This window comes from Arachis hypogaea, chromosome 1, assembly GCF_003086295.3.
Source record: "Arachis hypogaea cultivar Tifrunner chromosome 1, arahy.Tifrunner.gnm2.J5K5, whole genome shotgun sequence".
NCBI lineage: Eukaryota > Viridiplantae > Streptophyta > Magnoliopsida > Fabales > Fabaceae > Arachis > Arachis hypogaea.
This window is the reverse complement of record NC_092036.1, coordinates 1,357,103-1,373,993: the sequence shown is the minus strand read 5'-3', so window position 1 is coordinate 1,373,993 and position 16,891 is coordinate 1,357,103. Positions and strand designations below refer to the sequence as shown.

The following is a 16,891-nucleotide window of genomic DNA, read 5'->3' as shown; positions in this document are numbered from 1 at the left end:
TAATATTTTTTTCAACGGTAGCTTATGTATATTTAGACGTTTTAATTATTTTATATTTTATATAATATATCTAGTGGAAATTCAGATGCAGTCAACTTTACGTAAAGTTGATAGTTGAGAACTGTTAAATGAAAATTTAGTCAAATCAGTCAAACCATTTAACGATTTTCAACTATCAACTTCACGTGAAATCGACTGCACTTGAGTTTCCACCAATATATCTATATACGATACAAATACCGTAACCACACCTATACAACATTGTACTAGGGACATATTTCATCGTATTAAAATTATTTTTTTAAAGAGAAAGTTATAAGTCAATGAACTATAACTCAAATAAAATAGTCTCCTCATAAGGTTGCATATTCGAGGTTCTCTATTTTTAGTAAAAAAAAAATTTTAAATAAAGTATTTGAAAATTTTACTTTACATAATTTTGTGGGACGTATGTTAAGATGCAAGGTGGCATGGCAATTGACTTTGTAACTCGGTTTATTAATCATTGAAGATGCTCTTTCTCTCTGTTTGGACAAATAATTGACGACTTTCATATCTTTTTCCAGTTTGGATGTTTTTGTCACGCTGTGTGCAGAGACACATGCATGATGTATGGGTCATATTATTCATATGTGTATTCTCAAGCCTTAATTTTCTCGTGTCTTTTATTTTTAATTTTTTTATTCGTTTTAAAAGTAATTAAAAATTAATAATACATTTTTTTTAATTTAAATATTATGCTCCAACGGGAGAAATACGGCATTATTGGCCAAAACGGGTAATACAAAGAGTATGGAGGCGCTGCCGACACAAAATGCAAAACGCTGTTTCCCCGGACCTGCACGAAACTCCCTCCCCATTTTGTATTTTTTTTTTAAAATGTAAAAACTCATGTGCAATTGACTTTATGTAAATTTGATAGTTAAAACTGTTAGATGATTTGATTAAATTTTATCTAGCAATTTTTAACTATCAACTTCACACAAAATAAAATGCAAGCGAATTTTCACAAAAAAAAATTAGACCTTCCTAAATTGTATTTTTTTTATTTTAAAAAATTTTAATTTGCATTTGATTTTTTCGAATTATATTTTTTATTTAAAAAATATATTTATAATATTGCATATTTGTGAAATGTTCTTACATCTATATAAAATACTAAATTTTTCAATATTCTTGTATTTTATATTTTAATTTTCAATATATAAAAAATTTAGCCTTAATAATGTTGTACGCCAATTATTTAAGAAATCAATATTGTAAACCAATAACAAAAATTTGATAAAATATAGTAACAATTAATAAGAATTTAATTTTGATACACTGATAATGTACTTTTATACGTGTATTTAATTATATAACGTCGCATCAATAAAAATAATTTAAATTTTATATTAACTACATAAATAATTATTCAAAAGAATAAATATAATTATACAATAATATAAAATATTTTATACGATTAATATATTAAAATTAAACTCATAAAAATAAAAATAAATCAAACCAAGTCAAAGTCAAATTTTATCGTGAAAAGACCATATCTGTATTGCAGATATTTAGCTTGGTTTGTGAATCTAGGTTGTTAGCTTAGCTCCTAATTATTCTATAGTGAGTAGAAGCATTGATAGCAGCAAAGTTTAATCATAAGGTTAATAACTATCCTGAAGATTAAGAAGATTTGAAAAGAATAAAGAAAATTGAGGGATAAAGAGGGTAATATGCATATAATAAATAGAAAACTTGCACGTACCAAATCATTCATTCTCACACCTAGCTGCTAGCTACTTCAAAGTTATATATTAACATTAATATAATGTCGCCTATCTAGACCTTTGACTTTTGAGCAATAATAAAAAATAAATAAATCAATTAGTATTAATTTAAATATAAAATAAATATAAAAATATTGGCGTAACATTCTTTTTATAGTGAAAATGAGAGCTTTTCGTGTAATTTTTTAAGAATAAACTATCAAATTGAATGTTAAAAAAATCTAGATAAGAATACTTTGATTTTTAAAAATAATTTATTCTCTAACAATTTTCAAAAATTAATTTTATTCGATAGATTAGTCTTTTTGTGAAATAATTTATTTTAGAGTTAATATTTTTTAGAATCTAATTGTCTTATAATAAAAAAATTTTAAGATTTATTTGTTTAAATATGTATATTAAAATTTGATTAAAAACAAATGAGGACCAATTTGTTCGACAGAAATAATTCTTAGAAACTTTTAAAAAATAAAAATTTATTAAAAATTAAAATGGTCCATCTAAAATTATTTTTGAGACTTGTTTAAATTTATTCTTTTTCTAAATAAGCTAAGAGAACAAAGTGAAGGACAGAGTCACGGGTCACAAAACCCTATTCTAAAAATTTCACCCTCCTAGCTTTAAAAATTGTCCTATATAACATGATAATTAAATTATATGTTTTTTTACATTATGTACAATCAATCTAATACATACAATTTAAAATGATCAGATTAATTCTAGGAAAAATTTAGGCTTACCAACTTTATTAAATTATGACCAGCATGTAATCAGCAAAGAAAAATGAGTCATTTAATGAAATTTTATATCAATCTCACACCATTAAAATAATCATTGATAGTTATTTAATGGCTACAAATTACAAAAGTTGCTAGCCCCTAGTATTGCTCTAAATTCTATATGTTCACATTCTTCATAAACCTAATAAAATAAAAAAATTAGAGATCAGTATTTTTATTAAAATTTGGCCAGCATTTAATCATAAAAAAATAAATAATTCCATATTATTTGATGAAATCTTACGCCGTTAAAAATATCAATAATAACTAATTAATAACAATAAATTACAAATTTTGTTGATACCTTAACACTCTTCATAAAATAATATATGAATATTTCATAGAGACGTAAGAAAAAGAAAACTATAACTGGAGAATAATATAGATTGTCCCTCACATTAAGCAAGAATGAGAGAACGTCTTTTTATCAAAATTAACTTTCGAAAATGTAAAAAAGAATTAAATTTTGTAATTATTTTTATAAAATATTTCTTTTTATGCTATACCTAACTTATGTCGTGAGGATACAAATTAGCAAAATTCTTATTATAAGTATAAATTTTTATTTAGGGTACAAGTTAGCAAAATTCTTATTATAAAGTATAGTTTTTTGTCATTTAATATTTTTTTTAAATATTTTTTATTCAATTTAAAAAATATATAACAAAAGATCACACTTTACAAATTAAAAAAAAAATTCATTCCTGAAAGCTATTCTGTCCCAACTTTTCCATGAGCATGATTGGGTACATGCCGGGCCAGACCAAGCTATTAATAAGCTGCAATTAGTTATTTTCACAGGATAATATAGACAAGAATACAGAGGAATGAAAAACGTTTGATTATATATTGAAACAAGAGACGCTCAAGTACACATTAACAGAAAAAATTGTTGTTTACCATCTAATTATGGACGCTTCCACAAAGACGTTTGCGTATCGCATTATTATCGGACGTATTAATAAATTAGTTATTTTTTAATTTCTTAATAAATTAGAATCAAATCGGTTTTTTTATAATAATAACAATAAATTCAATTTTTTTTAGAGATTTAATTGTATTTTTAAATTTTTAAGAATTTAAATGTCCGTAAAATAAAAAGTTAGGGATATATTTATCTTTTTATCAAAAAATTTTAAAAATATTCGATTTAAATTGTGTAATTCGATTGGATCAAAATTCAAACCGGATATAATAATTATAATGCAGACAATTGGGTTTATTATTGTTGCTATAATAAATCGATTTTATTCTAGTTTATTAAAAAAATAAATTATTAACTGGTTTAATAAAGATATTCAATAGTAATATAACACATGTAAACATCTTAAAAAAAAGATATTTTTAGTGTCTTTATTAAAATAGTCTCCTCTAATTATATTTATTTTGTTTTATAAAAACAATTTTCAGTTTAAATTTTGTTCGTTTGAAACATTTTTGGTCTTATATTGGCCTTGCAAAATTAAAAAAGGTCATGTTTATTATTGGTTGAGTCAACATGTGTTTTAACTGTTTCAAATTATAAAATTCTTACATTTTCATAAAATGTGAATCCTATTAACTCTCGAAGAACTTCATCTTACAACTATTAATGTAGTACTCATATGAATGCCATCATAATGGTATAATAAGTAGTTGATATTGATATTGATATTGATATCTTTTAATCATAGTCATTATGATATTTGAAATTGGTTCATGTGATTTAATTGATGTCTATTAATTTTGAACATTATATTGACCAAAATTAAAAGGAGTTTATATTAAGATTTGGTTTAGTAAAATTTTTATTTTCTGAAAATAATTTATAAATACTAATTTTTAAAACATAATTTTTTTTAAAGTTGTAATTTCTATGTTCAAAATTAATAGACATTAATTTTTAAATGAGATAATAAATAATAAAATAATTTAAAAATACATATATGTGAAAATGATGAATTTATTTTTATTTATTTAATTTTTTTTACATTCTGTAGAAACAATCGAATAATTATTTTAAAAATGTATGCATTAAATCAAAGTAAATTTTAATCTCTAAGCCCAGTGCTCATTTTTTTAAAATCTCAAAAAGAAACTATAAAACGTAAAATTACTAAATTTTAAAAAATATTTATTTTATAACGATGCTTACAAAAGAAATTTATCAAAATCTGATCGCTTAGAAATTATATATATATATATATATATATGTGAATAAAGGTAAAAATTCAGGTGCAGTCGATTTCACGTGAAGTTGATATCTGAGAGCTATTAAATGATTTAATTGATTTGACTAAATTTTTATCTAACAGCTCTCAAATATTAATTTCACGTGAAGTCGATTTCACCTTAATTTTTATACTGTGAAAAAATTGTTCTGGGTGTGAGAAACTTATATATATATATATATATATATATATATATTGTTGCTTTTTTCATGGTATGAAAAGCAATTTCATTTTTTGTTGTGTTATCTGCAAAGAGTGTTGAAGTGATAAACTAGAAAATACGTGATAGCGACAGAATCTGCACATAACTAGGTCATTCATTCATACACCAAATTTTGCCTCATATGAAAATCAATTTTTGAGGATTTGATCCCCATCACCTTTTTGCATGAAAAAATTGTAAGATTCAAGTTAGTTGTCCCATCACCTTTTTGGTGGCTACAATGACTAGCCTAGCTGCACCAATTCTTAACTTACATATCGAGTAGAGGAATGAGTTTGACTTTAGATTTTAATTTGAAGATGCTAATGACTAATGACGGTGAAATCAATAAGTAGAGATGATAAGTATATGTTAGTCTGATTAACATTAAAATTAGAAAAAAATTCATCTAAAAAAAATGAAATAAAAGACTCATTTTCCATGTAAAAAAAAAACACTTTCTTCTTCAACCTCTCCTTGTTACGTGTCTCCCCAAAACTGGGTGGTGGATCCCCGGTGGCAATTTTTTATCAAACCCGCAAGGACCAGCAATCGTCGATGCATGAGTCCGTTAGTCGCTCCACAAAAAGCATCAGAGCAGCTTTCGGGACGACCACTGGGCTAGAGATATTTATGGATCGAATCTGATTTGTATATTTGTTATTCGAATTCAATTTAAAAATTGTGGATATTAATTTGATATGCAAGACTATGAATCGGATCGAATTCGATTGATACACTGTAGAATCGGATTACGGATTTTAGGTTATTATCCGCATATCTGTGGATCCATAAAAAATAAATAAGTAAATATTTATTTTTTGTTTTATTTCAACTAATAATTATCATATATATTGTATTATTTTATTTTTATTATCTTAAAAAATATATTTAATACTATTTTAGGAATAAATATGTTCAAAAGGGTGAAAAAAAATTATTGAATTTTTTAATAAAAATAAACTTTTTAAAAGAATTTTATATTTTACGGATATATTCGATCCGCAAATGTGCGGATCAGATCCAAACTAAAAAAAATACGAATATTAAATCTGATCCGATGATTTTAGTATGGATCGAATCGAAATTTTTGTCATATTCAATTCCATCCGCATTCATCCGTAACCTTGACAACCTTCATCATCGTCACTAACTAGCAGAGATGAGGAGACAACAGTTCAATTCAAAACGTAACAACTTCCAAACCCGCATCAACGCAGTATACATGGTCGTTAGCAAATAGATCAGAGATGTCTATAGATCAAATCTGATTTGTATATTTGCAGTATTTTTTTAATTTGATCTAAAAATTGTAAATATGATCCGACTTACAATACTATCCAATAAGATTGGATCCGATCTACATACTAATAGAATTAAATTGCAGATTTTAAATAAGTATCTATATATTCAATACAAAGTATATTCAAAGATTTATTAAAAAAACTAATATTTTTATATTTTATTTTAATTAATAATTATTATATATATTATATTATTTTATTTTTATTATTTAAAACATAAAAAAATGATTTTTCTAAATAAATTATTTTTTTTAAATATTTTTATGTTTCGTAAGTCGAATCAAATCAAATCCAAACCTAAAAAAATTACATAAATTAGATCCAATGCAAGAAGCCACCACGTTATTCCTCCAATTGACATTCATATTCATTGGGACATTACCTATTTACGGCCTACGGTAAAAAGAAGAAAAATATTTACAGTGCTTAATTTCATAGACACACCTTGAACACTAACCACACTCCAGCTGTGAGTTTTCCATTAGATGATCAACAAATAACCACAGCTAGTAAGTAACAAAGAAATGCAGGCTACATATAAACATAATAATAACTAGTAACGCGTCACCAGAAAAACATTAAATGACTTATCGTTCTAATTTCCATACTTAGTGTTTAATGGCAGGTGTTGCATTTAGGACTGTAATTAACTAAGCTTCTCATACAACAACAGTATACCACCCTGACCCACACGTTCACATTCCGTGTCAGATAAGTAGTTCTCTTCAACCCGCAAACCTTATCCCCCCCACCACTTCTATTTATATCACACCTTCCAATACCACTCCACTCACCACAACACACTTTTCACACATAGAAACAACAAATATTCCTAAACTCACACCAATGACTTGTGCTACGCCTTTCCAACTTCCCTTTCTTATTATTCTCCTCGTCGCTGCAACCACCACCTTCTCCCCACTGCCACTTGTTGAAGCGGCTGACGGGGGCGGACAATGGCAGCTCCTACAGAGAAACATGGGCATCGTGGCCATGCACATGCAGCTTCTCCACAACGACCATGTCGTAATCTTCGACCGCACCGACTTCGGGTTATCCAACCTCTCATTACCCGACGGCAGATGCCGTAGAAACCCCCGAGAGATTGTCGTTAAAACCGACTGCACCGCACACTCAATCGACTACGACGTCGCTGCCAACAAGTACCGCGCCCTGTACGTGGAAACTGACGTGTGGTGCTCCTCCGGGGCGGTGACTCCGGAAGGCACACTCATCCAAACCGGCGGCTTCAACGACGGCGACCGTGCTGTCAGGACCTTCACCCCCTGCCCGGACTGCGACTGGCGGGAGGACGTAAACGGACTGGTGGCCAGAAGATGGTACGCGACCAATCACATCTTGCCAGATGGACGGCAGATAGTAATCGGAGGAAGAAGGCAATTTAATTATGAATTCTATCCCAAGAAAGATGCCACGGCGAGGAACACATACACCTTACCCTTTCTCCTACAAACAAATGATCCAGGCGCTGAAAACAACTTGTACCCTTTCGTCTTCCTCAACGTTGATGGCAATCTTTTCATCTTCGCCAACAACCGTGCTATTCTATTCAATTACCAGAAAAACACTATCGTAAGAACCTACCCTACCATCCCCGGCGGAGAGCCAAGAAGCTATCCCAGCTCCGGCTCCGCCGTGTTGCTTCCTCTCAGAAACTTGAACAAGCCGAATGTGGAGGCTGAGGTCTTAATCTGCGGCGGAGCCCCGAAAGGATCTTACCAGCAAGCTCTAGGAGGAAAGTTCCTTCCAGCTTTGGATACCTGTGGAAGGATCAAGATAACAGACGCGAATCCCAAGTGGGAAATGGAAACCATGCCTGGTGGAAGAGCCATGAACGACATGGTAATGCTCCCAAACGGCAACGTTTTGACGATCAACGGTGTATCTCGTGGAACTGCGGGTTGGGAATGTGGCCGTGACCCGGTTCTCAACCCGTATCTTTACAAGACTAATGCCCGGGCCGGAGATCGGTTCGAGTTACAGAATCCATCAGACATTCCTAGGGTTTATCACTCCTCGGCGATTTTGCTTCGCGATGGAAGAGTCTTGGTGGCTGGAAGCAACCCTCACATTGGTTACAGTTTCAACAACGTGGTTTTCCCAACGGAGTTGAGAATGGAAGCTTTTTCTCCTTCTTATTTGGAACCTCGCTTTGAAGATGTTCGTCCCAAAATCATAGCTCCTGCCTCCCAAACAAAGCTCAAGTACGGTCAGAAGCTTACGATGCGGTTTGGAGTTGCAGCACCATTGGGTAAGAATTCGGTGGCGGTTACAATGATTGCGCCACCTTTTACCACTCACTCATACTCCATGAACCAGAGGATGTTGGTGATGGAACCAAATGCCGTTAGAGATGTTGGGAAAATGACTTACGAAGTTGATGTGACTACGCCCGGTTCAGCCGTTTTTGCACCACCCGGTCACTATTTATTATTCGTGGTCCATCAAGATATCCCAAGCCATGGTATTTGGGTTCAGATACTGTGATTTTCAGTGCCCAACGGTTTCTGTTCGCTTATTATTTCATTGTGATATATTATTATTATTATTATTTTATTTTTTTGAAAAATAAATTATTATGATTTTCCCGTGAAGAAATTCATCTGTGAAGTAAAAAATTTGAATGAAGTGATTTATTTATTTATTTACTGGTTACAGACGTGTGGAAATTGTTTGGAGGCTTTATTTAATTTTTGAATATTTTTATGAAGAATGATATATGCACACCTTTTTTCTTTATATATTTTTTTATTTTATACATACATACACCTTTTATTTGTGGTATAAAAAATAAAGTTGTCTTTTAAATCCAAAAAGAAAGCACACAGAAAAATAATGCAATAAATTTTTTTCTATTTTTATACGGGAAACTTAACTTAGATTCTTTGTGAATACTAAATAATAATATGTTTTTCAAGGTTTTGTGAAAGGTGAAAATTCAGGTGCAATTGACTTTGCGTGAAATTGATACTTCAGAGTTATTAAATGATTTGACTGATTTGACTAAATTTTTATCCAACAATTTTCACATATTAATTTTACGTAAAGTCGATTTCATCTGAGTTTTTACCTTTGTTAAAATATATTTTGTATCTTTTCAATAGATAACGTAAAGAAAAGAGCTTGTATTTTTAATTTTTTTTAATCTCCAGCCGTGTAATAAATTAATTAAGTTCGTAACAAGTTCGTTCAAGCTTAGAAATTGAGGTGATGACGTACAAAGTTTAAGACAAAAAAATAACTTAGGGAATATTTACCAAAATTAAATTGTTATATATTATTTTCTTCTAGTTTCTAATTGATGTCGGTCTCTCTGAATAATAACTAATAAGGGATTTTTCTAGACGCATGGAAGACAGCTTTTTCGGTGATATATCTTTTTGTTGATCGAATAACTCAAATTTATTATGCGAATTTTAAATGGAAAAAAAATATCGAACCAAACTGGAATCTACCTCTAGATCTGTTTAAAACGCGTGAAATATCAAATATGGTTGTTTAAAATGAAGAAAAAAGAAAAAATTAGTACAAAACTTTTCCATTTTAAAATAACTTTATTGTATGTATGGGTCTTTTAAGAAAAGTCGGACTCATGAAATTTTCCCGCTTTAAAGACAGAATAATTCGAGTGAAATCGAAAATAAAAAAATATAAAATAGGCAACACCCTTTATTCCTTATGGTCATTTAATATTTTATAGGAATGTACAATATGCATGATTGCCCGTTTCAAGTGCTAATAATAACATGCAATTCTTACAAACGATCCACTTACATAAAAACATCTAAAACAATTTTTTTTTAAATATTTTTTAATAATTAAAATTTCATATATATAATCAATTAAATTATGTTATTTTTATCGAAATTAAACTAAATAAATTGATTTGAACGAAAAAATAGTAAATCTAATTTTAAACTAGTCTAAATTATAATTAATATTATTTTTTATAAAAAATAACTATAATACTCTATTATAAAAAATAACTAAATACTTTTATTATATATATAATAGAAATATTTTATTTATTTTTTATTCTATAATAAAAATATTATAGTCATTTTTTTATAAAAAATAATATTAATTTAGAATAGTTCAAAATTTAATTCACTATTTTTTCGTTCAAATCAATTTGTCTAACTTAATTTTGATGAAAATAACACAATTTAATCGATTATATGTATTAAATTTTAATTATTAAAAAATATCTTAAAAAAAAAATTTTAGACGTCTTTATCTAAATTTAAGTGGCTCGTTTCTTACAAATATATATATTATTGATAACCTTATTACGTATTACAAGTACCAGGCCACCACAACCATAACTAATCGTTTAGGATCAAGATGATTAATATATGGGTGATTATGATTACAGTAAATTAGTAATTACTACTATTATAAAACTTTGATAATATTTAAAAAAAATGTAATTAGATTTAAAGTTATATTTTTTTACTAAATAATGCGGCTAAGCTAAAGCATATTTTGCATTTTGCATTTACCGGGAATTTTCTCCCTTCTCTTGGGCAACGCAAATGCAAAGTAAGATTCCAACTTGCTAACGAAGGAAATATGTCAGTAGAACACGTAAATACACGATATACGGATTCCTTATTCAGTTATTTGTTTGTTTTGTTTATTATTATTGTTATTATTATCGTTAAAATAACAAATTTTTGTCTCTTTTAATACATTGCAAACTTAAATAGTTTAGGATTTGATTGATTTCTATTTTTATCTCTTATTTTTATTTTTTTAATATTTTGTGTTTTCAAAATTTTAATAATAAAGACAGAAATCGATAAAAACAAAATAAAGACTCCATATATACTCACATTTCTATTTAAACACGTAGGATAAACAATTTATTTTTGTAACTAAATTTAATAAAATTTATTTTTTTGTTTATGTATAATTTTTATTGCACTAATAAATTAGTAAATGAATTAAATTATACTTGTTTATCAAAATAATAACTTGTTCATATATAATATCACTATCCTTAAAAAATATCCTTACAATACTAGTAAATAAATATTTTCTTTTAAGAGAAGTCATTCATATACGATATATTTGTAAAGAATACACGCTGAAGGTACGATTTTAGATATCATACATCTGAGTACGTCAAGCATCTTGAAAATATAATTGGATCTAAATATAATTGTTCATTTAAAAAAAAAAATCATAGGTTTTGCTCTAAAAATTATGAAAAAACTAATGACCTAATTTTTAAAAAATAAAAGTAGAATATTGAACAATGGTAATTTTATTTCACTTATTTAAATTAATATAAATAATATGTTATTTATTATTTACTTAACTCATATGTATAACTATGACCGAAAAATTATTTTGGAGCAAAAAAGTAATAGTGTTAATATAATATCGAATCATTATTATGCATTATATTGCAAATTGATCCTTCAAATAACTAAGTCCCAATGCAATCCTCACAAGAGTTACGCGTCAGCTTTAAATGGAGCTCCGATCTGCGACAGATTAATTTTTAATTTGTTGGGTTGGAAAATACTGTGGACAACAAAAAAAATACTTTTTATGCTAAAGGTATCACAATAATGTCTGTTTAAATTTCTTTGAGGTTTGAATCCGATGACGAATTAGTTATTTTTAAAAAAAATATAGGTAAACAGTTTCTAATTAATTAATTTTAAATAATTATAATTAATAATTAATAATTTTGTATTTTAAAAAATAAAATTTAAAAATTACTAATTAATAAATTAATTAATATAAATTACAATTCATAAATATTTATTAATTTACTATTGGCTAAACCTTTATTATTACCTAACGAGATTATTTTCTAAATTGTTGCATCATCCAGGTTCAATCTACCTGCTAAGATTGGCTTGTGATTTAAGAATATTGAGTGGATGTATGAATAGAGAATAGTATATATCCTAAAAAAAACCTATGTGTAAGTTATAGAGTTATTAAATGACAAGTGTATTATTAAACCTGTGCAGTTAGATACTTTTTAAAAATTGTCCATCATTCAATCTTTAAAAAAAAAATTAAAAAATAAGTAATTTTCTATAAAAATAAATATTTAAACTAATTAAATAATATTATTTAAATTTAAAAGTTGACTAAAAACTAAAACTTTAAAAGACAAGTAGTATTTTTTTATTAAACTGATCTTTATTTTTATTCATTAATTACTTAAATATTAATAATATTGTACGTATGAACCTTTCTATGATCAATAAAAGCTATGGATTAATAGTTAAATTCGTTCCTGAAAGATCACTCATTCTTCAAATTAGTAATCAAATAATTTTTTTAGTCATATTAGTCTTTGAAAGATAAAATATAAATTAAATTAAATTGAACTTCCGTTAGTTAGATGATGACGTGTCACGTTAAGTGCCACGTATCACTAGATGATTGGTTAACGTGCTAAGTTAGTGAAACCTAACACGTCACGTGTCACTTAACATGTAAAAAAATGTATTTTTAATCAAAATAGTCACTGAAAATTTAAATATAAGTCATTTTCATCCTTAGAATTTTAAAAATTAATTAAATTAGTCTTTATATAATTTTTTTATTTTTTTCGTAATATTAAATTAAAAATATTTTTTATAGTACTAATTTTAAAATTATAATTTATATTATTATTTAATTTATATGATAGAACTCAATAATTTAGAACTCAATAACTTTGACTTGCCTTAAGGAAAATAAGGATGCAGATGAAATTTTGAGCATTAACAGAAGACTTAACATTTCAAACATAGATTTTAGTTTACCTTTATCATGTTCCTTAAAGCGTGAAGAAGCATGAATCACCTCAAAATTATGGTATGTATCCTTGGGAAAATGTTGTGATATTTCTCAATGTTAGAGATATTTGGTTACTTAATTAATAATCTGATAGGGATGTTAACAAAAGCTGATAGTATATGTTATGCTAGATTGCAATATTGCTGAATGGGAATGCCCTCTACTAATTAACGTGAGAGAGAACCTCCATTTGTTGTGATTTTATTTGTTAGGAGCTCTATTTTTATGTGTTAGTTCATATCTTTTAAATTAGTTTATTTAATCCCCATATATTTCAAGTTTATGATTAAATCATGAGTATTTTTTTTTATTTTGTGTTGAAAAATGAAAATTTGTTAATTTTAAAAATTTGTAGGTTTGAATGTTTGTTAACTAAGTTGAGCTATGTAATAAGAACATGCGTGTAATTCATTCAATTTTAATACAAAATAGTTAAGTATGAATCCGCTGTTACCTCTCTCGCTTTATGACTCCATATCTAAATTTTTTATGTAAATATGTTAATCTATGTATTAATAAAAAATTCTTTAGGTTTATGAAATGGCCAGCCTATTTTATACATGATTAAGAGAAATTCTTCGCATACAAGCGATTAAAGCTTGTAAGCCTTATAAGTTCAATTAAAACTAATGCTTAAAACGCGCTTCGAACCGTTTTTGTTCCTCTTCTTCTTTTTTTTCGTTTCTTACCTTCTCTTTTTCCTCCTTCTTCTTCTTCTTGCTGCACGTTCTTCTTCCTTTTACTCTTCTTCTTCTCATTTTCTTTCGTTTCTTGCCTTCTCTTTCTCCTTTTTCTTCTTCTTGCTACACGTTCTTCTTCCTCATCTTCTTCTTCTTCTTCTTCTTCTTCTTCATTTACGTGCTTTTCTCTCTGTTTTCTTTCTTCTTTATTCTCGATTTCCATTGTTTTTTGACATCAAGCTCTGAAATCATTTTTGAAGAAGAAGAAGCAGCAGAAGATGAAGAGGAGAAAGAGAAAGAGTTCTGAATTATGCATAAGATGTACTTCAACGAATTTTTGGTGTATTTCTTAAATCCTTTGGGTGTAGTTTTGTAATCCTTTTGGTGTATTTCTCTAATCTTTTGGGTGTATTTCTATAATCGTTTGGGTGAATTCTTGTAACTATTTGGGTGCATTTCTGTAATCCTTTTGATGTATTTATGAAATTCCATTATCTTCAAAATAATTTCAAAGATTGATTTTAAAAATCATAAAAATAAAAAAAACGAGGAGGAGGAGGAGGAGGAGGAGGAGGAGTTCATAATACAAGGTGAGTGTGCGCTTTAAAAACAGGAAACAGTTGAATAACGTATTAAAAGGCCCGTATGTGTAGCAACTTGTAAGACTTGTAAGTTAAAAAAGACTTGTATGTATAGCAGGCTCCATGATTAATGTCTTATTTAGATATTTTCTTTAAATGGTAGACAATTAGTAGTGTAATAATATAATTTTAATATTAATTCAGATTATTTTTTAAAAATAATATTGGCAAATTTTTGGAGCTTTAAAACCAATAGAATAGTTTTTTTTTAATGAAATTTTTTTTGGTGAAAATTTTAAATCATCACAAACATTAATTAAGAATTATCACAAAATATCAGTATATATAGAACCTCAACAAAAAAGATAAAAGATTACCACTAAATAGACTTGTGAGAATTGTAAAAAATTATAAAAAAATTCGTGATACTTCAAATTTTAGAAATTATTGAAATGGTCATAATTTTTTTTAGACGAGGGGTTTGAAATTACCACAAATAAGATAAAAAAACTGCTACAAATTACTAAAAATCTTAAATTTTAAGAAATTTTTTTGAGTGGCTAAAAGTTTTTTTTTTAACACAAAATATATAATGACAATACAATTAAAGATTTGTTTGGGTGAAATTTTTAAAAAATATATTTTTTAAGTAATTTTTTAAAAAGATATTTTAAAAAAATAAAAATAATTTTATGTGTCTATATGAGTACAATAATAAAAAAATACTTTTTTTTGTTTATTTATGAGGTTAAAAATATTTTTTAAATTAAAAAAATCTTTTAAAAAAATATAAATTATAGTTTTTGAAAAATATATTTTTTATTTTTTTAGTACTTTTGTTTTAACAACTAAAATTTTGTTAAACACATTATAAAATAAAAAAAATATTTTTTAAAATTTTTTTTATAATAATTTAATAATATTCAAATAAGTATTAGAAGTTTTTTTTTTCATTTAAATAGTAATAAAATTTAATTTTTAATTCTTTAATAAAATTTGTTTATTATTTTTTAAAAATCTTTTTAAACATAATATTTATTAGTCAAATTTATTAAATTATAGAATTTTTTAATATTATTTTAAAAAAATTTATATTAATAAATTGGTAAAGAAAATATTTTAATTTTTTATTTTTAAAAATAATGTGAAAACTAAGAAAAATGACGGAGAATGTAAAACTATATCGTATTGTTGACAATGGAATTTGAACCTACAACTTTTAAAGGAAAATTCTAACTTCAATAGGTTAACTAAATTAATTACAAAGACACTTATATTATTACATATTGACTATCCATTTAGTCACCAAAAAATATTAACTATCCATTTTTACACACTTTGAAAGTTATTACCTTTCATTGTCTACTAAACTGGTACCGATAAGGAGGAAGGCTAAGTGTAGAATGAATGAATATACTTAAATTGTTGTTCAAAATTAATTGTTTAACTTTTCAAAATTAAGATCTAGGCAAAGAAAATCCTTATTATGTAGTAGATAATATACTTACTCTCATTTTCTTCATGTACAAGTATAACCTTAAAAAAGGTTGATTTTAAAAGCAGTATTATGTTTATATATAACAACGTAACGTACTTAATTATTGAATTTTTCGGTTAATTTTATCCCTTTTCTTAGGCAAAGCAAATGCAAAGTAAGATTCCAACTTGCTAACAAAGGAAATATGTCAGTAGAACACGTAAAAATACGCGATATACGGATTCCTTATTATTATTATTATTATTATTATTATTATTATTATTATTATTATTATTATTATTATTATTATTATTATTATTACGAGAAAGTATAAGAAGTCAATGAAATATTTATACAATGTATACAATGGAGGTTTATGAAATATTAGATATATAATCATTAGTGTTACATTTTTCCATCAATTGAAGTTTTTGGGATTGGTTATTCTAGATAGTATAGAGGATGTTCATTTTATAACTCAATAACCCATTGAACACATTGTACAAATAGTCCATTGTCTTGGATCCATTATTATTATTATTATTATTATTATTATTATTAAAATAAAAAATTTCGACTCTTCTAATACATTGCAAACTTAAATAGTTTAGGATCTCATTGATTTTTATTTTCATCTCTTATTTTTAGTTTTAATATTTTTTGTTTTCAAACTTTTAATAATAAAGATAGAAATTAATTAAAACAAAAATAAAGACTGCATAAACTCTTATATTTTCTATCTAAAAAACGTAGGATAAATAACTTATTTTTTAACTAAATTCAACAGAATTTTTTCTTATTTTTTTCAGTAGAAAAAATGGGTTAGGATTGGATAAACTTATTCTGTCGAGTCGAAACTCAATCTATTTTTGTAAAGACCAGCTTGTTAGTCCAAAGCCAAAGATCAAAAAGACAAAAAAAAATCGATTACCCGCATATAACAATTACTGTCCTGATTATGAAAGTTACTATTTTTCCAAATTTTCTCGAGAGAATCAACCACCACGTGTCATGTAAATCCCTTCCAGGTTTGAATCAGCAAATTAGTTATT

General features: G+C 26.7%; 1 protein-coding gene across 1 annotated transcript; it reads left to right on the top strand.

The window, feature by feature from the left end:
• The first annotated feature begins 7,046 nt into the window (after window positions 1–7,046).
• LOC112789462 (aldehyde oxidase GLOX1-like) lies at window positions 7,047–8,935 on the top strand. The gene has a single exon (XM_025831375.3). It carries the CDS (start codon window positions 7,117–7,119, stop codon window positions 8,776–8,778), a length of 1,662 nt encoding a protein of 553 aa, XP_025687160.1. The 5' UTR covers window positions 7,047–7,116; the 3' UTR covers window positions 8,779–8,935.
• Window positions 8,936–16,891: the final 7,956 nt, after the last annotated feature.

Coding starts and splice junctions, on each gene's coding strand:
- LOC112789462 (XM_025831375.3), top strand. CDS start 7,117: ATGACTTGTGCTACGCCTTTCCAACTTCCCTTTCTTATTATTCTCCTC.